The 26,767-nt window shown below is 32.6% G+C and overlaps 1 protein-coding gene and 1 long non-coding RNA gene across 4 annotated transcripts in view; one reads left to right on the top strand and one right to left on the bottom strand.

The window, feature by feature from the left end:
* Positions 1-1,945: 1,945 nt before the first annotated feature.
* On the bottom strand, positions 1,946-26,246 carry LOC129938430 (very long-chain-fatty-acid--CoA ligase bubblegum). 3 transcript variants are annotated; one of them, XM_056045988.1, is made up of 9 exons: positions 26,064-26,246; positions 5,195-5,452; positions 4,783-5,128; positions 3,919-4,020; positions 3,447-3,850; positions 3,075-3,375; positions 2,730-3,020; positions 2,417-2,666; positions 1,946-2,356 (listed from the first exon to the last, which is right to left on the bottom strand). In XM_056045988.1, the coding sequence occupies exons 2-9, from the start codon at positions 5,419-5,421 to the stop codon at positions 2,286-2,288; spliced, it is 1,992 nt and encodes a 663-aa protein (XP_055901963.1). In that variant the 5' UTR covers positions 5,422-5,452; positions 26,064-26,246; the 3' UTR covers positions 1,946-2,285. The 3 variants fall into 3 exon arrangements, with proteins under 3 accessions (XP_055901963.1, XP_055901964.1, XP_055901961.1); XM_056045989.1 differs by lacking the exon at positions 26,064-26,246 and adding an exon at positions 5,608-5,745; XM_056045986.1 differs by lacking the exon at positions 26,064-26,246 and adding an exon at positions 5,589-5,728.
* Positions 12,262-26,767, top strand: part of LOC129938432 (uncharacterized) — a 30,641-nt gene continuing 16,135 nt past the window's right edge. The window contains exon 1 of the long non-coding RNA XR_008780461.1: positions 12,262-12,351. This is a non-coding gene — a long non-coding RNA (uncharacterized LOC129938432). The remainder of the gene's footprint in view (positions 12,352-26,767) is intronic.

A 26,767-nucleotide genomic window follows, 5' to 3' on the forward strand; every position in this document is an offset into this window, starting at 1 on the left:
AGTCGACTTCAAAGTTTTGAAAAATTTTTTTTTAACAAAATGTGCATTATGATATATCGTTGAAAAGGTACTGATCTCTAGATTACGAATTTGCTATTTTCAATGCTCTAGAACGCTTAGTTTCCGAGATAATCGACTTCAAAGTCTGAAAAAAAATTCCACAAAATGTACATTTTGATATATCGTTGAAAAGGTACTGATCTTTAGATTACAAATTTGCTATTTTCAATGCTTTAGGACGCTTTGTTTTGAAAAAAAAAATCCACAAAATGAACATTATGATTAATATGAATTTGCATCTTTCAAAATAGGGATTAAAAACAAAATATTCTTTAGATTTGTACTAACCTGGTTAATGAACACTCTTATTTTATTTTGGAGATTTGTAGGTATACCAATAATATTTAGTCAAAACTGTTCAGCCAAGCAGACCAAGAATTTCGTTTTTAAAATCAAGGTAATTGGTAAGTGTTTCCAGGCTTACGGACCTTCGGGCAGGTGGGATGTTGTCAGGCCTGATCCAAGACGTTTGGAATTTGGAATATAAAGGTCTTCCGCTAGCATTACATGTACAGATCCGAAGTTCGTTGTCCTTACTTCGTTTGCGTGAGTTGTTAACGGTAAATCCGACGGTATCCGAGGCTAGTTTGTGCTTTGTAACTAAGGTATTTTGTACGTGGTCAGGAAGTCACCCCAATGGCACAACCCCCAACATTTCAAGTACGGAGAGCCGGATAAACCACTCCTTATTTCGTAGAAGCCATATAAGGTGCTCACTTAGTAGTTCAAACTTACTGGAACTGTAGATGCCACCATTGATTCCATCTCGGGAATTCGTCCGCTGCCGTCTGCCTTTGGAGACGTACCTTATTGGAAACACCTCACGTTTGCTGCCCCCAACAACTTTCTTCTGGGTTTGGAACCAAATTTTCAGTTGAAGTACTAGGCAACCGATGTTCACCGCGGGGAGGTGAGAGTAGGAGAGGTACATTTTGAGAAAAACACTGAACAATTTTGTCGTCATTTATACATCTCAGACAACTTTTAGGGTATAAAAATCAATATAAAAAAATTTAAAAACTTACATCTCCATCGATCTTATCTCCAATTCCGAGATTCATACCTAATTTTAGATTAAATGATTGGACTATACAGCTTGTCCTGATCTTGTTTTATACTGTCGAAATATAGTAGAAATATGTGAAAATGTGTTACACCTGTCTAAAAAAGAACTGATGTTTTTAATCTCCTTTCATTGATACAAGTGTCTCACTTAAAAAAAAAAAGTTTAAACGGTTTTAGCCGATTAAAATTTGAAATTTTTTGCACCCAAAACTAAACTAATTTTTTAAAGCTGAGCATACGTATGTACATATACAGTTAGAAAATGTACTTTTGTTGTTCAGTAATAATCAGATTTGAGATCAGATAAAACTCAAATTGGAAAATGATTCAACAAGAAATAGTGTTTTATGGCCTTGGAAAAATGTATTTCAGTTAAAAAATGACGACTTTCATGTATAAAAATAAATCATTTAAGAAATAAATGTCATTAATTTTTTTAATTTTTCATTCCATAATCGTTTTCGATAAAATCAAAGATGTAGGTAATAGGCAATTAATTTAACATACAATCAAGTAAATAATTGTGCTTATATTATATAAACGATGTAAACATGATTTAATGTTTCTAAATCTTTAAACGTGCGAGGAATTGACAAATCCTTCAAGAGTAATTCTTGTCATGAAAAAGTGCTTTCTTAACTTAGCCGTTCGGATTCGGCCTAAAATTGTAGGTCCCTTCCAATCCTGACAATAGTACTCGCAAACAGGAATGGTTGAGAGTAGTAAGTCACTAGGCCCTGGTTCCCAACAGGCTGTTGCGCCACCCAATTTATTTATTTTTATTTCAATCCTTAAACGCTATGAAAAAATGAGTAACAAATTAAACTATGTCGATAAATTTTATTTTATCATTTTGTAAATAAATACAAGTAGAAGCAATACAGTACTGTTAAGTATCATTGGTTTGTTTTTGGTAAGTATTTTATACAAAAATAAGTATTCTAAGTACAAATTCTAGGGCAAACTAATATATCTTAGACTTAAGTTTGCGCTTTTTTAGTAAGATTAATTCTTTGTCTAAATTGTATTTATTTCTTAACTCTTAACGAATAAAGCAAAATAAAATAATATGTAAATTAATATAACAAAAAAATAGGAAATTGAATTTCAACAATAAAGGGCAAAGAATCAGCCTGCATTCCTTTTAATTTGGTGTCTATTCAGTACAAGGATTCAATAAGATTCTCATACAATTTATTGACTACATTTCGTTTAACCTTAAGTGTTGGGCCTAAAACAACAAAATGTAATAATCATCGAAGTATTTAACAAATATTAAAAAGAAACCTACCTAATTCTCCTGTTGGAATGGAGAAATCATGTGGTAAGATAGCAAATTTTTGTACTTTTTGTGCATTCGAAATTGCCAATTTGTTGGCCCTTTTAATACCATCTTCAATAGCTTTAAACACTATGGGACATGGACCAGCATTAAGAATATCCGAAAGGTTTTTGTGTTTAACTCCAAGGGTAGCCATCCATTGCAAAGTTTCGTGGCTCAGTTCGTCTAATGGTCCTCCTGTATTTTTATCCATTTCAGTCTAGAATGAGCAGTTAAACTCGTTGTTAATTTCGGAATCAGCTTTATTTCAGGAAAAACTTACCTTCAAGCTCACCAAAATTGTGAGATATTTTCTTTGTTCACCAACAAGGAAGGCATTGCTAAGTGCAGGAACTTCTTTCTTAACAATGTTTTCGATGTGAACGGGAGGGATGTTTTCACCACCAGCAGTGATTATGATTTCCTTTGATCGACCAGTAATGTATACGTAGCCCTTGTCGTCCACGTAACCTACATCTCCCGAATGCAGCCAACCTTCATCGTCAAGACTTTCTTCTGTTTTTTCAGTGTTATTGATGTATCCCATGAAGACATGTCGTCCTCGAATGCAAATCTGTGTAGAAAAATAAATAAGAAAAATTTGACATCTAGTATCCTTCGCACTTACCTCTCCATGACCTTTCTCGTCCTTATTGATGATTTTAGTCTCACAGCCACCCAAAGTCTTACCAATCGAATCCAGTTGAGAACTATCGGGCAGACAAATGGAGTGACAACCCGAGCACTCTGACATTCCGAAGGCATCGAGAATCTTCAAGTCCAAACTGAGGAAATATGTTTTGGTTTCCGGTGACATCGGGGCGGCTGCACTGACCAAAGATAAGCATCGATCGAATCCTAATGCAACCTTAACTTTTGACATAATCAGTGACTTAGCGATTTTATATCGAAGACCCCCGGACCTTTTTCTTAATGATTTCAAAATCTCACATAAGTTTTTGCCATTTAAATGATTTTTTTCTTCAAAAGTGATTCTTACCCCCCTTCCTTCTCTTCCATATAATGCCTTAAGGTTACACCCTTAGCCCAACTGGCAAGCATGTTTTTGAAACTGCCATTCGCAGCTCCAACAGCAACCATACGTTCTTGAAATTTTTCAAAAACCCGAGGAACTCCCATGAACCTAGTTGGACGAGCATCTTGCAGAGTCTTGACAAGTGTACCTTTAAGAGCATCTTTATCGGCAAAATAAATCGTACCAGCAACTGTTAACATAATGTAGATGTCGATAGTTTGAGCTGCCACATGACTAAGTGGCAGATAGGAAACTATTACTTCACCGGCCATGACAATATTATGAAGGGACTTGATGATTGCTCGACAATCGTAAGATACATTATCATGATTTAACATGACACCTTTGGGCATACCAACTGTTCCAGACTGAAAAACAGGTACGGAGACTACGTTTTGTAACTGCTTTGGAAAAGGAAATAACAATTTTGACTTACAGTGTAGACAAGGGAGCAACATTGATTGATACAAATATTTTCTAGGCGAAGTTTGTACTCTTCTTCAACATCATCAATGGCCATGTCTTCGATTTCTGACCACTGCAATAGTAAAAAAGAAACGTTATCAATTTGAAATAGGATAAGGTTGTTTAAAAATGTAAACACTTTATTTAAACTAAGAAAAGTTTTTAATGAATTTTTAATGATGGAGTCAATACTTCATGTTTTGCTACAAATGAACATATATTGTTAAATAATGAAACCATTTTTTTTTTATTTTGAGGTTGCCAACACTTTCCTTACAAAAATATAGGCAAATTGCAAACTCATTTTGAAAACCTTTTTCATTGCTTTTTTTTCAAAGCAAAAATTACAAAATACACGACTTTAATTGGGTCAATTGAGTCCAAACTTGAAAAGCACACATACATATATCAATTTCTTTTAATACAATTTCGTCCCTTACTTTTTGTATGCCCAAAGATATGCAACCATTGAAAAAAAACAGTTTGTAAAACTAAATAAATTACTCACAATTTGAACTCATTCAACTTTCCAATATGCTTGTTAAAAACCTTGAAGTGCATACAAATAGAATTAAAACTTAAAATGTTTAACCACCGCCAAGGCAAAGAGAAAAATAAAAAAAGGCTTTGTAAACCAATATATCAACTCGTTGAACGGCATACTATCAACAACATTATCAAGAATTTCCGCCACTGATGTTGAAAATCCGTAGAATTTTGTTTAAATCCTTTTTGCCCGTTTTGCCCTTTATACCATCACAACCTCGCCTCAATGCACAAATATACTCTTGAACATACATATGTACATATATAAATTATTGATGCTATAACTCACCCTATAATATCCATCTTCCTTTTTCATGAAGGGCAAATAAGGTTCCTGGATTTGTATGGCTGCCTTTAATTTCGGCAGCTTATCCTTAATCTGATGAATCTTTTCCATTTGCTTTGAATCATCTACCACAACAATGTTCGCCCCCGAATCACTCAATACGTGCATAACTGCATCAGCTGAATTTGTCGTATAAATTCCGGCAACAATACCTCCAGCATGAACTGCACCCAATGCCGAATAGAACCATTCGGCACAATTGAAGGCTAAAATTCCCACAGAGTTATGTGGTTCTAGGCCTAGTTTAACGAAGGATTTTGCCACTTTATGAACTTTTTCTTCATACTGTCTGTATAAGGGATTAAATTGTTACAAAAGTGGGAAGTCAAAAATAACACGTTTTTGCTATACTTACTTGAAAGTTACGGTGGCATATTCTTTCTTCTGAGGTGTTTTGTACCGGATGGCTGGATGGTTTGGGTAGTTGTTGGCAGCGCGTTTCAATAGACTTGGTATGGAAATAGGCTCTTCGGCTCCTAAACCGTCCTTGGCAATACGCAATTTTACCGGCTGCGCAGGATCTGTGGTCTTGTAAACCTCCGAGGGTTTAACCCAATTCGGTCCTACTGATTCCGATGACATTGTTTACCAAATAATTAAGCAGCAGCAACAACTGTAAAATAAAAAGACAAAACTTTCGCTAATACTTCCGGTTTAAAAGGTTTGAGTTGAATAAAAGGTTCCCTTCGTACGGACAGAGGTTATAATACAAAAAAAACTGTAATGTATAACAACTTTAAAGTACACACCTTTACTTGTCAAACTTACAAACTTGCGTGTAATGCCAGACAGAGTGATATGTTATTTCTACAACCTTCTGCGGCACTGGTTGTTGAACAAGTGTCGTTCGTTAATTAATTCTGGAACGTTTCAATGTCCAAGCTACGATATAGGACTTTAAACTATCAGCTTATTGTTAAGTGTTCAGCATTGATAAGTTATAATCTTGATAAAGCCAAAGAGAGAATAATATTTTGTATTATTTCACGCTTTCCGGTATTATGCCTGAAGATTAAGCAGACAGCGTAAGTTGTTAAAAAATTGGTCTAGTAACATAAGAAGACTGAACTTTTGAGGTAGTTAATTTATATTAGTTTGTTAGTAATATTAATTGAGTTTTCAATGCGATGAATAGTATCTTTTTTCTAAATTTCTGTATAATCTGATTATTATCTTTGTATTTAATTTTAAGACAATTTTTGATAAGGAATATTATATCTGATGGTTGGGTTTCCTGATTGCATAGGAAATTTTAGCACGATTACAGTTTTCGAAAAAATACAAAATTGAACAATTATATATTAAAAAAATAAATACAATTATAAACCATAGTTTTGTTGTTGATAAGGGTAGAGCTTATCGCATTTATTTTTTTGTTCCTCAGTTTTTTTCCCCTTGAAAAAGTTGATGAGATTTAAAATGTACGTTTTGTTTTCTTTAATAACAGGTAACCGTAGAAAAAAGCGATTAATTTTGTACATAGATTAGATGACATATAAATTATGTCTTAACATTTTTCACAAAATTTGACTATTTCAAAAAAAAAAGTTCGATAATTGTATGAAGATTGTCAAATTTTATCAAGTTTTAAATAATATTATTTTATTTCCGTACTAAGACTTAATTCACAAATGACCTCCATGAAAATAGTAATTGATATATACATATATATTGGTATTAAGCAGTTGTGCAATAAATATGTTTTCCCTAAAAAAATAAAAATGTTCGTCTTTTTAAAAATATCTTTGTGGTGTCGGTTTGCAGAGAAAAACTAAATAACGCCACATAAATAGCTATTTGGGATGATTTTATGAAACTTACAGAATATAAAAGTTTCTGAAATGTATAGGATCAGGTATGATTTTTAACACAGATATAATCTTCAAATACAACAATAATTATGTCGTAACAAACAACAATTTTTATGTAATAAATTCAAGAGACAATCGGTCTCTCGTAAATTACAATGTTGAGTGACCAAAAAGTAGTCAGTCTACATAAATATTAAAGATCAGCGCGTGAGGCAATTAGTATAAAGATAATATTTCGTCTGGCCTCACGCTACTAAGGGAGTTGGGTGGAATATGAGTTGTGCGAGAGGTATGGATAAAAAAAATAAAAGAAAAAATAGTATATGGAAAATGATAAAGGCATCATTTATTTATGTTAAATGTGTAATGATAATATATGGTTAGGTGTTTTTAATTAACATGCTCCCCCTCTGAGGGATCTAATCACTCCAAAATTCTGTGTCTATTTCGAAGCGAGAAGCGGTTCTTCTATGAAGAGGTAAAACATGATAAATCCGACTGTTGCAATGAAAAATATAAATCTTATGCCATAGTGATGATAATCATGTACATGGTCTTAAAAATTCTATCAACCCACTTCCACTTAGGGCTAAGCTCCTTTTAGTTCCCTCACATACAGGTAAACCAACCATCAAGAGCGAATATCCAACTATCGGAACCTCTGGACTTATCCATTGATAGTGAAGATGAAGAATAGATTTTGTTAAGAAACAATGATTTTTAGCACTGCTTGAATCGTTCAGTAATGGAACTGCAACACTTTTATCACTGTCTCGATGGATCATTGTTGGTAATTGTTAATTACAAATATAATTTTTAACCAAATGGCAGGCCAGTATTTGATTTTCTGTTAACCCAAAGTTTATATTACCAAAGTATATGGCCACCTCTTTGAAAGAGAATCCTAAAAAATGTTGGAATTTTGTAAACTCAAAGAAAAAATCAGATGGCTTTCCAGTAACTTCACTTACAAGAACCTTTCGTTAGATAAAACTTTTGATAGCTGTAACGCTTTCGCAACGAATTTCCGTGAGTCATTTGTTAATAGCCCTCAAGATGATGTTGATGAAGTATATTTTCATAATCTTCACACTTTTCCGCAAACTAGCTGTAGTCACATACCTATGCTACAGAGTACGGTCCTTGATCTTTTATCTGCGTTGAATGATGACTGCTCAGCCGGTCCTGATGGTATTCCCCAGATAGTACCAAAAAGTGTAGTAATGCTTTAGTTGAACCCCTTACGTTTTTATTCAAACTTTCTCTAAAAACAGGCAAATTTCCCAGTATATGGAAGAAGTCATTTCTAACACCAATTTTCAAGAAAGGTAACAAGTCGGATATATGCAACTACATGCCCATTGCAAAGCTTTCTTGTGTTCCTAAAGTATTTGAACAAGTTGTTTGTGAAAGCGTAGCATATTTTAGTAAAAATATCATTTGCGAACAGCAACATGGTTTTGTGAAAAAAAGATCAACCGTTACTAATCTCCTCACATTCTACTTTTTCAAAGGGGTCCAATCGAGTTAAGTAAAAATTTCGTTTTTGTTAGTTGGTAGCTTTCCAACATCCAGCAAAATAACAAAATATTGATATATGCTTAAGTCTTTTGATATTTTTATTTTTTATTTTAAATTTTCAAATAAAATGTCTCGTAACTTAATTTACTCAATCAGTTTGTTTATTTTTGACGTTTAAAAGATTTAGAAACAGCTTAAAATAGTTTCCGTCTTGTTTATTTTTAGACTCCACTAAGCTGACGTTTAATTTAGCAAAGACAAAATCAGAACTTATCAAGGAACTATGAATATGACCCTATGTCTTCGGTCTAAAGGTTTGGAACGCATTCAAAACCATTAATTCTGATATTTTCATGGTAAGTAAACTGTAAAAATAGAAACATCTCATTTTTTTAGTACGTTTACATAAAATAGTACCAAAAAAGAAAAAAATACACTTGATATTTAAAATAAAAAATAACTTAAAATACTGCCAATCACTAGGATGAGGCCACATATTTTTCAACCGATTTTCGGTCCGATACCTGTTGGAATTTGTTTAACCCGGAAAATTTTACTACCTGAGAGTAGGTACATATTTTCTTAAAACAAAGTGATAATTGTATAATAGGGTTAATTAGAAAAGACCATTGGAATTTCCCTACATTAATGAATGAGCTACCTAATAAGGATATAAAAAAGTGAGTCACTAGGATGAGGCCATTGCGAATATTTCGTTGTAGAAGTTCAGATACGCAATTTTTTTTTCAAAATTTGTGTTACAATATCTAAGAACGTTTAACAAATAACTATTTTTATTAAATTTCAACTACAAATGGGTTCCGAAAAGACGTTGACAGTAGCAGAAAGAGGACAAATCGAGGCTTTCAAGGAAATGGGACTCTCAAGCCGAGAAATAGCAAGGAAGCTGAACAGAAATAAGACAGTTGTAAACAACTATCTTGCTGATCCTCAAAACTATGGAAAAAACCAAAAAGGACGCACAGCCCAAGCAACAACATCCCGAGAAAAGCGGTTAATTTTACGTATTGCTTCAAATTCTACTCAATCAGCTACTAAAATAAGGTCCAAAAGCGGAGTATCAGCCAGTATTTTGACAGTCCGAAGGATAATAAGAAAAGATGGTACTATCCAGAGAAGAAAACTCAAAAAGAAACCTGTTCTAAAGCAAGTACACAAGGAGCTGCAAATGAACTTTGCAACAGAACATGTCTCTTGGAGCAGTCAATGGAAACGCGTCGTCTTTTCGGATGAAAAAAAGCTTAGCCTTGATGGCCCCGATGGTTACAACTTTTATTTTCATGATTTAAGAAAAGAGGAACTAATTTTGGGAAGACATCACAGCCGTACATCAGGTGTTATGGTGTGGGGCGCTATCACCTACTATGGCAAAATCGAATTGGAGTTTCTTTCTCTAACAATGAACGGAAACAGCTACAAATACTTGTTTGAACGCTCATTTCCGAAGATGAAAAATATTTTTGGACCTCTGCCTTAGATTTTCCAACAAGACAATGCCCCCATCCACACTTCCAGGGTTGTCAAAAGCTGGATTTTATTAGAAAACGTAGAGCTTTTGCCATGGCCACCCTATTCACCGGACTTGAACATAATCGAAAACGTATGGGCATGGCTATCTCGAAAATTTTATGAAGGCGGTAGACAATTTGAAGACAAGGACTCCTTAATTGAAGCTATCCGTGATGCCTGGGACGAGATTTCACTTGACTATTTAAAAAAAACTTTATGATTCCATTCCAAACCGTCTAATAGAGGTCATATCGAAAAATGGGGGGCATACTCATTATTAATTGAGAAAAACTTAATAAATAAATGTTTGAAAACCAAAAACTGTAAACATTTCTTTCATTTTTTTGATATTTTATAAGATTTTTCATGTGGCCTCATCCAAGTGACGCACTTTTTCATACTGTTTTTAAGTAGCTCCTTAATTAATGTGGGGAAATTCCAACAGTTTTTTCTATTTAACCCCTTAATTTTATTATTTTTTTTTTAAAGAAAATATCTACCTACTCAAATGTAGTAAATTTTTATTGGTACGAAATCTCCAGCAGGTATAAAGAACGAAAATCGGTTGAAAAATATGTGGCCTCATCCTAGTGATTGGCAGTATATATATTTTGAAACCCCCTCCGAAATCATTTTCTGCGTTCGCCCTGCCTAGACCCATTGACCAAGAAAGTATGCTCATCTATGTATACATTTTATACAAATTTGCAATCGATTTTGTGTTACTGTCATACTTACATATATGTATGTATATTATAATCAGATGTATTAACTTACAATGATTTTTTCGATACCGTAATAAAATAATTATTCGACCTTATTATTGTGACTATCCAAAATAATAATCTCTAATCTAATTAAAGCTCTATAACATCTGTAATTCTAATATATCGGAAAGTTAAAGTCCTAGAGAGTTTAAAAATAAATTATTCTTGTTGAACGGTATGTGAAACTTTAAGTTTTGTGAAAAAAAAACTTTAAAGTATAGCAGCAAAACGTAACTGATACCACAGAATTCCCATGGAAAGAAGTTGTGGTTTTTTTAAGTTAGGAACTCCAATTAAATTATTACACATTATGACGTAATACCAAATTGGTTTGAATTAAAAAAAAATCAAATAACGATTTATATTGCGAACAAGAAATAATATTACTTCCAAAATAATTTTTACGCATCAAAGAATAACGTTTTTGTCAGTTGGATCGGAACGGATCGGATTGACAATTTTTTTACAATAAGTAAAAACCATAAAAAATACTAATAAAAGTTGATTTTTTATTTGAATATTTCTCCAACAATTATAGATGTTGGCTTTAAACTAATTGTATTTTATAAAAAAAATATAATTTTGTAAATCTTTTAGATAAATTATGCAATTGATAGATATTTTTATAACAAGATACAAATCTGGAGAAAATACTACACCAAATTGATAGAAGCTCATTTTCGAATCGAATATCTCAAATATGAAAATAGATATCGTTATATCCATTTTGAATTTTAAATTAAATTTTTGTTTTGAACAGAGTTTAAGTGCTTCATTGTGCACACCCGAAAACTTGAAAAAGCTGTTTTTTAATCATCTTATGTATGATGCATAAAATTCACTTACATTTGTATGAACAACTTAGTGAGTAATCATTATCTATTTGAATGAGAAAGGATATTTCACAAATCAGGCTTTTCCTTCCACGGAAATGTAGTCCCCACAACCAGAACCTGCTTTAAAGAGATAACCAACTTTTCATGGAAATTTTGATATATTGAAGTAATATGAAGTAATTTTGAATTCTTTTTATTAAATTATTACTCATGTTATGTCACATTAAATTAAAATTAGAATTGATCAGTCAATATTACTTAAACTTCTTTGTTTTTGTAAGGTCTTTTGGAACAGCCATACTTTGCATATATTTACAAAGCACTTGGAAAATTAAAAAAAAAAAAATATTTCATACCATTTCACTACACTACCATAACGGAAGAAAAATGTTGTATAGTGAATCTCTTACTTAATCATACTAAAATTTTGTTCTTTAATAGAAATGTAAACTTTTGATGAATTCTCTTAAAAACGAAGAGTATTTTCTCTTATATCCATATCGTAGATGTTATTGATCGATTCTCCTAATCAAACATAATTACCCCGATACGAGTACAAGTAAACTGAAAGCAGACCTGAATTAATAAAAATAAAGAAAGTTGTATAAAGTAAATTTTATATTTAAACGATATCTTGAATTCATTTAAACATTATTACTTCATATAGGCCAATCTCCCTCATTACGCAGACAGTTTAAAAGAGTTCTCAATCATAAAAATGTTGTTCTTTTTATTTATAAAACAACCAGCAAAACAAAAATACATGTTTTAAAGGCGGCTAGTGGTGACCGACGCGTTGGCGTGTGGCGTTACTAATGTGTAATATAAACGTCTATATTACATTTAAAGACGTGCAGTTCAATTGATAAAAATACAAGCAGCTATACAGCGTGTGTGTGTCATTGTCTGTGAGTGACCTTGCGTTAATCAAGACAGAAAAGAAAAAAGTGCGATGATATTAATTACTGTCCAACGAATTTAAAGTTCGTTTTAATAATAATCGTGTCTAATTGTGAAATGTATACCCAGGTCCTACTTCCTAAAAAAGTAAATAAATTTTGTTTCCCTCTTTCTTAACGTTTCTCATGATCACTTTTGCTTCACATTAATTAAATTTGTTTTCAAAAATATTTTAAAGCTAAAATTATTTCGAAAATAACTCTTAGATCGGATTAAGAGATTCATTAAAATTAATGAAAGTTTAAAGGAGAACACATTGTAAATTATGTATGTATGTAGATAGATTACATATATTATGAGAAAAAGATATTTTTAATCTTTGTTTTAGAACTGTTCCAAACTAAAAGCTAGTTGCAGTTGAGAGCAAACCATACATTCAAAAATAAAATACACGACTGGGTCGCACAAACTTGCTCATGTATATTGAAAGATTCTGTTTAAAAACATTTTCTGTATTTTAGGATTAAGGACTGTAGCTGCAAAAAAAAGTTGTTTCAAAGATACCATTTGATTTTTCATAAAACCTTAATATTTAAACATTTTTATTTGAGTTAGAGCATTTTTTTATTTTTGAATTTGAGTTTTTCGACTTCTCTATCATCGTAATCTCATGTTTGATTAAAATCTTGACACAGACATGAAAATTATGAAAACAAGAAAAAATTTAATTCGCAGATAGATAGGACATCAAATAAAGGAGGCGTTATTAAAGCCGTCTACAGGAAACCATATCTGTATTCATAAATTCTTGATTTAAATTAGTTAAATAAGGAAAATATTAATCACATCAAAAGTTAAGGGGTGATTGTACATTTCCATGCTTTTGACTAAAAATCTGATACTCACAAATTAAACCCAGGTGTGCCACATCGTTTTTTGGTTCCTACACTCTTCCATATCTTTATAAATCGGGTTTAATTTTAATCTTGAGACCTATTTGATTGTTTTGCTTCAGCTTCTGTCTTCAGACAGTTTTGAATTGTTTTCAGATTCATATACCTACTTTTCATTTGTGTGTGGACTTCCAAAAGCAGTGTTTTACATAGATAGATTGTTAATTGTAGCTGGATTATTATACATCTTATCATTAAACATACAATTTACAGAGACTTGGTATTAAGCTACCTTAGTGCTGCAAAATTTATAAAAATGTTTTTAAATATCATTAGGTTAGGTTAGGTTATAGTGGCTGTCCAAGATGGAAACGGACAAACTTAGGCCAGTTTAATGGCCCATTGTGATACCACATGAATCTTGAGGCTTCCTCCTAAGCTCAATGGAACCAGCTTGAGTCCCTTACGAAACGTGAGAGGCTGATTATACCGATATGATTTAGATCGTTTAGATCGATAAAGAAAAATTCTCCTAGGTAATTCTTGCGTTTTCGAGCTAGAGCAGAGCATGTGCAGAGAAGATGAAGAACCGTTTCTTCCTCTTCCTCGTCCATACAGCTTCTGCAAAAGTCATTTGAGAATACGCCTAGTCCCGTGGCGTGCTTTCCTATTAGACAGTGTCCGGTTATGACACCTTTTATAGAGCTTATATGCGATCTGCTTAGAGAGAGCAAGCACCTTGAACGTTTTATATCCAGTGTTGGCCAGATGTTTTTTGTGGCTTGACACGTGGAGATGTTGTTCCACCTGGTGCCTGCCCTCCTCGCAGCGTCTTGCATTAGCAACAGTTTACAAGTAGCGATTGGTATGCCAGTACTTGCCAAACGTGGTAGGATGGGCTGTACTGTACAGTTCCTGTCGAGTTCATCTGCCTTGCAGTTACCTGGAATGTCTCTATGGCCCGGCATCCAGCAAAGGTGAATATAAAACTGTTGCGCCATCTCCATTAGAGATGATCGACAGTTATGGACTGTTATAGAGTTTGTAGAGACAGAGTCCAGAGATTTGATAGCAGCCTGGCTGTCAGAGAAAATACGGTTAGCAGATGTTGATATCACGTTTTCTTTGAGCCAGGACAAGACTTCCTTAATCGCCAAAAGTTCCGCCTGGAACTCGCTACAATGATTGGGAGGGCAGAATGAGAGACTTAATTTCAGTCATTCAGAGTACACACCTCCACCAACCCCTTCTTTGGTTTTTGAGCCATCTGTGTAAAAATGGATTGACTCATCCTCCAAGAATGTCCTATCCTCCCAAAAAGATCTGGTAGGTATAGAAATCTGGAAGTTTCTGTCGAATTGTAGTTGGGGGATGGTGTAGTCTGTGTGCTTTGGAATTGATTCTAAGTACCTTAGAATTACCGAGTGGCCAATGTTGTTGTTAGTCCACTGCGACGAAGCATTGAGGCGAATAGTAGAGCTTTTAGCTATTTGTTTGCTAAATATGTCAAGAGGTGTAAGGTAGAGCAAGGTGTCCAGTGCTGCAGACGGGGTCGTGCGAAGCGATCCGCTAATACATAGGCAGGTTGGACTTTATTATTCCTTATCCCTGTTTATACCTTTCTCTAAAGCATTCCACTATACTGCTACACCGTACGTTAAAATCGGTCTGATTACCGATGTGTATAGCCAATGCGTGATTCTGGGTTGTAAACCCCATTTATTACCAATAGCTTTTTTGCAAGAAAAAAAAAAAGAGAGCTACAGTAGCTTTTTTGACTCTTTCCTGTACGTTGCGTTTCCAATTTAGTTTTTTGTCTAAGACAAGACCTAGGTATTTAGCCTCGTCTGAGAATTTTAATTGGATTCCTTTAACATAAGGAGGGTTGACAAATGGAATTTTGTATCTCCTCGAAAACAAGACCAGATCGGTTTTGTGTGGGTTAACACACCGATCAGCCCAAAGTATTAGTCTGTCCAAGGCATTTTGTAAGAGTTCTTTTAGGATATTAAGATGCTTTCCTGAAACTGCTATAGCAACGTCGTCCGCATAGGCTATCACTCTGAAACCTTCCGCATCCAGACAAGTTAGGATTTCATTCACCACTAGGTTCCAGAGGAGAGGGGATAGAACACCACCTTGCGGTGTCCCTCTAACGAGTCGTCTGCTAGAAGAGTTGCCCAGTTTTGAGTTAATTATTCTGCTTGCAAGCATTAAATGAATTAACTCCCGAAGCGAACTCTACATTTAGAGATGTCAGTGCAGATGTGATTGCAGATGTGTCCACGTTGTTAAAGGCACCTTCGATGTCAAGGAAATCAACCATAGTGAACTCTTTATGATGGAGGGAATATTCAATGGTGCACACTAAAGTGTGTAACGCTGTTTCCACCGATTTACCTTTACAGTAGGCATGTTGAGACAAAGACAGAAGTCTTGTATAGATACGTGCCCTTAAATGGATATCAATCAATCTTTCCAAGGTCTTAAGAAGGAATGATGATAGACTTATAGGTCGTAGATCTTTAGGATTGACTTGGGAGCATTTACCTATTTAGGTATAAAAACAACTTTAACTTCTCTCCATGCCGTAGGAACATGGACCAGGTAAAGACAGCTGGTAAAAATTGCCTCAAGGATTGCACTGTGGTTCCACCGAAGGCCAAAATTATAAAAAAATTGCTGGAGCGATTATTACATTAAACGGTTAAAATGAGCTGAGAACATTCCAAGTAAAAACCGTTACATTTTTAACTTCAGGATAATCAAATTGCAAACACATGGCATTTGAGTTTTAGTGCTCTAAGAGTAATTGCGACTGCATTTGTTTAATTATTTTTTTTTTTATCTGTGCGTTATTTTTTTTTGTAATGGCTATATTGGTGGAAGGCAAGATATTTTTTATTTATTTTGTATGATTCATTTTTCGGCTAAGCATAAGAGTTAATAAATTGGGTCTAAATAAAATAGAAATAAAAATAAAAGACCTTAATATTGTTCGTTTTAAACTTTTAACAAATACGCTCCGTTACGCCCCCACAAAGTTGTATATTAGCAGAAAGGTAATTTCATGTACTTTTTAATTCACGTTGACTTAGCTGCGATTACTTGCGAATTCACGTTTAATTAAATTTTGAGCACCTAAAGCCTCATTTTTTGTATTTCAGGGCATTTAACTAAAGTCTCATTTACAAGAATGTTTGTGCTTCAGCATTGGTAAAATGCTAATCGAACCGAAAGAAATAAGTCCCATTCAATATTAGATATCATTTTCAAGTCCTTACATGACATTCCAAATGCAGATTATAAAGTATTGGAAACTTTCACCTGTATTTTCTAATATGATTTTATTCGGGAAATAGGGGTTTGAGAGCTTTTTAGAATAAAATTCCGATGATGACAGTAACATCCTTTCTAGAAAAATCCACGCCCTTCATCCACTCGATATTGTAGGCCGATTCGTTTCAGATTTGCAAAGAAAACTAAAGAGTTTTCTTTGCAAGAAGAATCTTATATTAAAAACCGAATTTCGAATTTAAATCCATTTATTTTTGAAGAAGAGAACATTCAGGTTAGAATAACATATTCCTTACTGCTCACTATGGTAGTTGGAAAAAATATTCTTGAGCGATGTCACACAATACTGATCACCTTATCTTCTGGATTCGATATTAACTGCGAACAATTTAAAATATTCGCATTGGAAACAGCCAGACTCATTATTCAAGAATATGGATGGTACAATCTCCCTAGTTCAGTTCACAAAGTCTTGATTCATGGATCGGACATAATCAATCATGCTCTTTTACTAGTAGGATAACTATCTGAAGAGGCTGCAAAGGCTACAAATAAAAACTTCAAACTTTTTCGTCGAGATCATACAAGAAAAATGTCAAGAAAAGTTTGCAATACAGATCTTTTTCATCAGCTTGTTTCGAATTCCGATCCTTTAATTACAAGTTTTCGGAAATTATGAAATAAACAAAATTATGCTTTTTCAGACCAAGTGATTTCTTTGCTTAAAATTTAAGACACATCCTGTTTATGCAAACTTCCTAACTTAAAAGTTAAAATATTGAAATGGCCGTAATTTTATAAATAATTTTTGAAAAATATTTACTTTTTGTATTATTATGTATACAAAAATCTTGTCGAATTAAAACTAATTTAAGAAAAAAAGTTAATTTGAATACTTGTACCTAAAGTTGTTTCTGCGTTTAACTAACAGGTTAAGGAAAACTTAATGCCATTCATGTACAAAATAACTCATGCATCCTATATTAAACCAATCTTCAGCCTTTTACCGAACGTATCTCAAAGTCATGACGAGATAGTTTAAAACTGATTGTAGATTCGAAATCAGGGAGCTCAAAACATTTTAGGACCAATAGTTTTTAGATTTTATCCAGTGTGTTAGTAATTATGGCCGCCTTTGTTGGGGAGTGGAACCACTGTGGATTGGTGCAATTATATCAGAGGTCTTTTGTAATTCGACTGGTATTATACCATCTGGTCCTGCAGCTTTAAATGGTTTGAAGCTGTTGAGAGCCCATTGTAGCTTATCCTTTGTGATCAGATCTTGTGGATATGTTGTATTTGAACTTGAACATATAAAACTGTTGCAAGTTTCGGTAAGAGAACTACCAGGAAAGTGTCTAATAGTAAGTTCAGCGATTCATTACTTGAATTGGTCCAGGAGCCGTCTGAACAATCAAAATTCACAATATATAAATGAATTATTAAACAATTAAATAAATAAATAGTTAAAAAGTTAAATAAATAAAGAAATAAATAAATAAATAAATATCAAGATAATAATAATTAAATAGAATATCACAGAAGAAATATAATAAATAAAATAAATAATAAAATAAATAAATAAAAATAAACAAGGAAAATATCACAGCAGAAAAAGTACATAAATAAATAAATGTATTTGTAATAAATAAATCACAGAAGAAAATAAATAAATAATTTAAAATGTAAATCAGTGTATTATAATCGCACTGAATTCTGACTTTGACAGCATTTTTCAAAAGGGAATCCTAAACCATAAGTAATGCTTTAAATATTCAATACTGTCTAAGTTTTCGGTTAAGCGTACAACACCCCCATTGTCCGTTTAAAACGGTGGTAGTCAGTGGAATGATCAAATATTTGACATCACCAAAAATGCTGCTAAGCGTTTTCTCCATCAATGCAAGTATTTCTTACCGCTTTTGATCTATCTATAATCCATGAAGCCTTAATTCATCGAGTATAGTTTTTATATTTAGACAATTGCCTCAAAAACCCACTTGAGTTGGACAGGACAGATTTAAAAAGAGTACTGTAAAAATGGTCACCGTTGTCAAACTAAAACATTTGCAAGCCTTAACACAGATGCAATGTTTTATGCCTCTCGTAAATTGATCGCTATTTTCAGCAATATGCTACAAAATAGCGAGTGGCATTTGTTCCCTTAAACAAAGATCCTTTTTTTAGCTGAACTACGCAAATTTAAAACACATTATCTACCATGCTTAATATTCAGCACTTATTGCACAGTATTCAGACATATAAAATCATTTTTCGACAACTTTTCTTATCAAATAAATGTGATTTTTTTTTAATTTGCTGCTAGTATCTCAGTCCCAGTACATCCCATAGTTTAGCCCGGTAAACCAACCAATATATTGATCTTTAAATAGACAAACTTATACTATGTAAAAACCTTGTTGGGGTTTCAGGAGTGATAAGGAGTTTTACCACAATTTGATAAGACGACAAAATATATATTAACATGATTTGTTGTTATTATTTTTTAGTGTAAATTACCTGCGCATAATATATTCCTGCTATCGTTATTGTTCGAACAATTTTCTGCGACATACAAATATTATTTTTTTTTTTACGGGGTTTATACAGTAGTAGTACAATATGTATGATTAAAGTTTATCTTAGATTAAATTTGTTTCCCTAATTTTAGCAAACCAGTGAAGTCATTGTGATTTAAGTTTTTGTTAATGACTTTTAAAAACACGTTATCATTGTCATTAATTTTTATATTATAACAACGATTAAAATGACCATTGTTTAGTATTTATTCAAGCTGTAATTATGAAATAATTTAAAGTCTAATCGGAAAATACGTATGTTTATATTGTTTTATTTTTATGTATGTACAACCAATCAAAATAACTAAATTATATCCTAAATAGAAGTGGAAAACATTAAATATCATTTAAATAAGTAGATTGTTTGAAGAGATTTTTGGGTCGATTAATCTTAAGTCTTGAAAAAGTCTTACTTATGTAATAAATATCTTACTTATGGGAAAATACAATTTTTTTATTGAAAGTGGCCAAATTAAAAAAATAAAAAACTATCTGTTCGTTTTTGAGAATTTCTTACCAATAAATTTTGTCTTAAAAAAAAAAAAAAAAAAAGCAATACTTGCCACATCGTTTCTATACGTCGTATACGATTTGTAAGACTTCAGCTTAGACATGGCTAATTTTACTTCGCCTAAGTCAGGAATACGGGATTGTTGGATTTCGTAGTCTATGTTGAATGAACCATCCTGTCTGAAAGCGGAATTCGGTTCGTCGTCGCCGTTATACAGTCTGCACAAGTGCACTTTCGTCTATGCAGACATGCGGAAACCGACCCACCCCAATTAAACAAATTTTTTGAAGATCTCTATTAATTTAAAATTATAGATACGCATGTAATTAAATATTCCTTTATGCAAGGTTTTTTTTTTATGAATGCATTAATTAGATGTTGCTATTAAAAAATAAGCCAAAACATACACCAAGTTCTGCATACTTCTCTAAAGCATTTGATATGAAACTGCTCGATTGTCATGGGTTTTTGTCGCACTTCGAACTTTGAATGCACATGGTTTGCTTGAGAGCGAAATGTTGTATTAAAAGATATTGTATGGTCAAAATTCTGTATGATAACGTATGGTCAAACAACTTTATGGTTAATACTGTATATTGAAAATACGGTATCTCAAAAATTCTCAAAAATTCTGAATTGGCAAAATACTGTATCTTATAATACTGGATAATACTGGAAGTTTTGACAAATCAATTAGTTTAGTGCAATTTTTGATTATGATAGGAACAATTCATGTAAAAATAGATACATTCAAACAATTAAAAAACAGACAATGATAAAGAGAAAATAAGAAGAAGATACTATTTATTTCATTGGAACATTATGGAAATGAAAAATTGTTATGATGTTTTCTCTAGAAAATGTGTTCTGTTTTTTAAAAATCTTTATTTCAAAATATTGGTGATAGGATGGAAAATAAAAATCGGAAATTTACCTTCAGCATTTTGAAATACAAAATTTTAAGATACAGTATTTTGAAGTACGATAACACAGGACAAGATATTTTTTAAGAACAGTTAAAAACAAGCATTTTTTATTGTAAGGGTGGGGGGTCTATCTCCCAATTCAAAAAAATTATTATTTAAAACTAAAAAAATAGTTCAAAAATAACGGTAATACTTACAATTATGTATTATATAATTATTAGCTAGGTTTTAAATTTAAAAAACAAAATTTTTAAACTCAAAAATTTAATTTGATTAAAAAAAAAAGTTAAAAAAAGGTTTGAGGTGTAATTTTTCAACACTTCTAAATTAACTACTATTATTTTTATTTTATAAATTATTGCTCTTATGTGTTTTTGATCAAAAACTGAAAATTAGATTATTTTCAGTTTTTGTGAAAATTAAAAATAACCACAACTACTATTTTAATTAAATTATATTTTTTTGCTCCAGTGGTCTTGTTTTGATAGTAATAATAGAAGGTGCGAGTTTGAGTGTATGCAACAGTGAGATGTGTAGCACCCCCCTGCTTGGGAACACTATAGGGTTTTTGGTTGGTGCAAAATGGAGTGGGTGCAAGGTGGGGAGGATGTAAGGTTGGGTGGGTTCAATATGGGGTGCTGGCAAAGTTTCTTTTGCATTTAAATAAGGTGGATTTAAGAAAAATTTATTTACTCAAGGAATAGCTTAATCCATATTCGATTATTACTATCAAAATAAGACTACGTAAATACTTAAGCAAGGAAAAAGTAAATTAATTAATTTTTTTGTAGGTAATTTTCAATTTTCTCAAGGACTAGAAGACATAAAATCATCTAGTTTTCAGTTTTTGATCAAAAACAATAAAGGACAATTTATTCTTAAAAACAATAGTAGATAATATTAAAGTTTTGAAAAACTATGCATAGTTTTGACTTGATTTAAAGACAAATGTGTTGGTTTTAAAATAATGTATTAAATGTGTAAAAGTTTTAAGTATTAAAAATATTTTAAATTATTTTTTTCCATTTAACGTACATGTTTTTTTAAGCTGCCCCTACTGCCTAAACGGGGGGGGGGGGGGGGGATAGATCCCCCTTCCCATAGTAAAAAATTTGTAACAATTCTAAACAAATCAGTCACTTTTTGGCCTGAGTTATCGTACTCTCCCCCAATATTTCAAAATACAATATTTTGAGTTACAGTATTTTAAACAGAGTATTATGATCCATACAGCATTTTGATCCCAAACCGGTTTTGTTTATGCATAATCGTGATTTGAGACAGTCTTATACAAATTTATCACATGGTGATAAATTCTGTGGTCGAGGGGGCAATTCCACATCTGCTCGCAATGTAATCAGACGCCCAGGAAATATCTGTTAAGAAACACATTGTTGTTCTTCATTTATGGAAAGTCATGGAGTATTCAAGTTGATACGTACGTCGCGTCGCCTTCTCAGTTCTTGCAAACAAAAAATCACGCAGTAACTGTTAGTAACGATTTGTGTAAATATTGGCATTTTCACGAAACAGTACGGACCAGTAATGCAGTTTCGACTTATGCAACACCAAACAGTGGGCTTGGAGAGGTCGTTCATGGAGCTCTTGTGAGTTTTAAGAGACCCAATAACGGAAGTTTTTCAACATTGCATTTGCAAACCAACATCATAGACAGCGATATGATTCGCACTATCATGAAGGAAGTTGATTTCGAAAAGCTACACCGTGAAATTAAGAGCTTGCAAAATAGTAATCAAATTCTGACAGAAAATGTCATGCCGCGGGGCCAACCTAATGCGGACTTCAGAGGGGAATCTAATATTTCACCTTGCAAAAAAAAATTATGGTGTAGAACCAAGAGCGCAAATACAAACCATTTTTCGTACGCATGGTAAGATTACATCTGCAGTGAGTGAAAATAACATCATTAAGATTCAATCGAATACTCTAGATAGCACTAATTTTTTTGGTAAATTAAAAGATAAAACATCTGCATTGAACATTCTTTGCGTATCAAAATCTCTTAAAAAAGGTGGTTTGGCCGACAGAAAAGATCGAAGCTTCTTGAGATCAGAAAATGAATAAAGATGAGAAATCCAAATATTGATGCTTTCCTATGAGAGGGAAAACATTTACGTGGAGCTTTAATTATGGATTGAAATGCGCAAAATGCGATGGAAATTTAGTGTTAGAAGAAAATAAGGGCGGTAAACAAAATGTAAACATTACAAAACAGCTGACTGTCATTGGAACAGGTGAAGTACAAGAAAACTACAATCACTCATGAGCGCCATTTGGACGTGTAAATTTGATAACAGCATCTAGCAATTGAAAGGACCATTTGCAAAATAGGAGAAACAGTGCTGCTATACAACAGCTTTAGGAAATTTGCGTCTGCCCAAGTTTAGCTTTAAGTAAGAATTTTGTAAAAAATACTAGCTACAGAATTTTAAGCTATAACATATGTGGTTAAAATAGTTAAGTATTAAATTTAATTTTTTTTTGAATATATAAATGAATTTGAATTTTTCTGTTTGTTTGGAGGTATCAAAATAGAGTTCCAGGAATAAATTGGTTTGAGCATCTTCAATATTCAAACCCACTTAGCTTCACGTTTCATTTTTCAAGTTCCAAGTTTTTCCTGTTTACTTAATCGGATCAGTGAGGCATCGATCTTCAAAGGCTAAAAGATGCTATAAAAATCTACAATATCAAACCAATATTCTTCTCACGGGTGGTTCTAATTCAAGGACTGCGCTCAGCAACCAATAGGGCAAAATCTCAATGAAGAACACAAACCCGAAGGTCTAAATATTTGGTTTTGGATAGAAAAGGATGTACACTATTAGATTTATATTAGATATATGCTTGTGGATGCCCAATAATTGTCCTAACTCTTAACGGAGGAGAATAGAACAATTGTATTATAAAATTTTGTGGTGGAATTGCAAAATTTCTCAGACCATTTACCAATTGTAACAACATTCAGCTAAGTTACGATAATTATCTGAGAAAAAATGGTAAAATGTTTATAATTGGTATAAATACTAGCGCAAAACAATTGGAACACCACTTAAAAAATATCTTGAACTCTCCCAACTCTATGTATCAGTCAAGTTTTCAGTATGCAGTTTCGGATACAATGTGCTATTTGTTGGATAGTCCCATAATGTCATAAGAACTAAAAGTTTGGTTAATTATGATCAAGGGCGAAAAAGCGCCGGGAACGGACGGAAGACCAATTGAATTCTTCAAATATGCAAATGAATACTTGGAGATATCCCAACGTGTATCACGGAAATTTGGAAGACTGCTTAAAAAGCTGTACGATACCATGTCATCAGCAGTTTGGGACGGAAAGCTACCTTCAAACTTCTTCGAAACTCATAGAGGTGTAAACCAGGGCTACACCTTTAGCCGTTTAGCATTTGTGATGTTCATCGACGATATCTCAGATTATCTTTGCGAAGGGTAAGGATCGGTGGTGTACGCAGATGATTTGGTGTTACTTGCAGATTTTCTAGAAATATTACAAACAATGATAAATCAATACTGCGAGGAGTGGAGGTTAAATGTCAACACAACGAAATCAAAAACAATGGTTTTCAAAAGAGGAGGAGGGAGATTTTCAAAAAACGAAAAATTGTATTTGATGGGCAACAAATAGAAACAGTTAAATCCTATTAATATTTGGGTATACATACGAATATATAGTAACATGAGCATGGAACTGCAGCTAAAAAAAGGCTTGCATCATCTAAGTTAATGATAAGCTTAGCGTGGATTAATTGTGTGGATAAGATAAAAATATATCCATGCGACTGAAGTCAATAATGTTGTATGGTGCCCAAATATGGGGCTATCAGCATTACGAAACGGTAGAAAAAATACTACACTTCTTTTTAAAAATCACATTTTAGAGATGAAAATATTGTTTTATTGGGAATGGAAATCCTTAGCAGAGTTCTGTGGATACAACTTAACAATAAGCACGAAAAACATAAGCAAATTGAAAGAATAAGCTTTTCTCAGAAAGAGAGAATATCTACCATTTCTTAGCAAGGTGTCCTGTACTAATATACTAGTGGAGTTCAGACTTCAATTCATTCATTCTGAATGTCAATGACTGCAATATAATACACATGTGCTTTCAAAATATAGAACATCGACAATTAAAGAATCTTTTTAAATACTTTAACTCGGGCAGACGGATTTTAGCCATTTTTTTTAATGTAATGCCTAAAACTGATTGTTAATTAATTTAAAAAGGATCAATAAATCTAATCTATTTATCTAAACTGAAAGCCAAAGAAATAACAACAGGAGTTTAAATGGCAAACTGTTTTTTTTTTTTTTTGTCAGCGTTTGATACAGACAAATTTTCCAAATTGTATGGTTTAAAGACACTAATTTTTGGGCAACATATGCCTTATATGAAACGTTTAAAAGTTCAACTTAAAAGGAAATATTTTGATTGACAAATCCCGATTTTTGTATCAAGGATTGTACACACAATTACAAATTGTAATTTAGAACATGCATTAAACTTTGCGCTTTGCAATTTGATAAATGCCACACAAAAAAACAAATAAATTATGACGGATTAACTTAAGTCGCAAAAACTGGTAAAAAGTTGGCTAACCACTCGTAAGTATGTATGCCAAAAAATTAAACTCTAATGATCTTATGTTAACTTTAAATAGAATTATCATAAAACATAAAACCATCGCAAGCAATCAAAGTAAAGTGAAAAAACAATCTTTTACAATGCACTTTACCACTTTTCCAATTCAAATTCCTAGCAAAATTAATGTCAATAACCTGTACTCTATAGACCAAGATTCTCTAATGCTTTATTCAAATATTTGTATTCATATATGACTTAATACATTCGACACGCCTAATGTGGCAGTACATTTTTTCTTTTTGGATGAAAATTTTTTGTAAATATTTTGGTAACATGTATCATGTTATTGTCTAACTTCTTATCATTGAAGGTATACGCATGTACTACTCCATTATAAATATAACCTAGATAAATATGTATATAATTATTGCACTTCTTCTTGTAGTGTTAAAAAAAGGAAAAAATTTCTCTTCTTTATGAACCCTCCTACCTGTTAATTGTTTGTACAATTATTTTAAAACAAACTCAAATAAGAATACAAAAAACCCGAAGAGAATGTTTTAAAATTTTGTATTATAAAAATTATGATCTATCACATTAAACACCCCCTGAATTTTGCGAATTCAACAATATTTGTCTTTTTTAAGAGGTTCAACACGAGAAATGTAACATCAATTGTTCGATTCGGTGAGAGGGTAAAAGGTGGATAATACAACTTAACACTCAAATAGCAAACACCGTGTTTTTCTCGCGGTTTTTTTAGTTGTTGTTTCTGTAGTATTTTTTTTTTTTAAAGAAAATATGAAATAAAACTAACAATACAGCCAACCAACGAACATCAAGCGATCGTATGATCTTTTGAAAAATGCTCTCACAAAACACACGTCAGAGATTTTTCGATTGCATGGCCAAAAAAGGGGTGTTTGAGTAAGAATGGGGAAAGGGGTATATGTTGAGATCGGTACGTTATGAGGTAGCACATGGAAGCCACTGCGGAGGTGACAGTTCTTTAATTTTTGTAATTACCTTTAATTTTTAAAAGGCCTTGCAAATCGCTTGAGTATCTTCTCACTCAAAATTTAAGAAGTATCAGTTAATATTATTTATTATTAAAAAAAACATGGATTATGTATATTTAGGAAAATATTTGTTTTGTTGAATAAGATCAACCCACACAAACTTTTTGTACCGGACCGGATAGCACTGAAGTCTATTTATGACTACCGAAACGGCTTTCTTTTTTAACTACTAGAGAGTGTATAGAAACAAGCACTCAAGTAGTTTGAGTGTATTGGTCATAAATTCTCTTCAGGTTTTTGTTTGAAAATTATTAAAACTCTCTTAGGAGTTTGCTTTCTCTAATATTCTTCTTCTCTTTCGCAAAAAAAAAAATATGAGGTCAATGTTTTATCAGTTGAATAGGGTTGCATATTAAAAAAATGTGTCTGCCTGCGCTCGATCGATCAAGATTTAAAAATATGTAACTTTGTTTGAGTGAGTTTTTCCTGTTAATACGATGTGAAAAATAACGAGTGAGTTTATTTTTTGTTTTGCTAGCCGGTATGAGGAAGATATTGCAATTTATTTGAAGGAAACAGAACATCCTATTTTGTCAAGCCTTTTTTTTTGGGATAGTATAGACAGAGAAAACAAAACGCATAAAGCCGTTTCAGTTGCAAAGGAAGCGAAACGATTTCGGAAATAAAATTACACCTGAAACCCACAATCTA

This window comes from Eupeodes corollae, chromosome 1 (assembly GCF_945859685.1).
Source record: "Eupeodes corollae chromosome 1, idEupCoro1.1, whole genome shotgun sequence".
NCBI lineage: Eukaryota > Metazoa > Arthropoda > Insecta > Diptera > Syrphidae > Eupeodes > Eupeodes corollae.

Excerpts from the sequence above, each read along its gene's own strand:
- LOC129938430 (XM_056045988.1), bottom strand. The coding sequence starts at position 5,421 with ATGTCATCGGAATCAGTAGGACCGAATTGGGTTAAACCCTCGGAGGTT. Across the intron at positions 2,667-2,729 it reads CAATTTTGGTGAGCTTGAAG|ACTGAAATGGATAAAAATAC; the intron begins GTAAGTTTTTCC and ends TGCTCATTCTAG. Across the intron at positions 2,357-2,416 it reads CATTCCAACAGGAGAATTAG|GCCCAACACTTAAGGTTAAA; the intron begins GTAGGTTTCTTT and ends TTGTTGTTTTAG.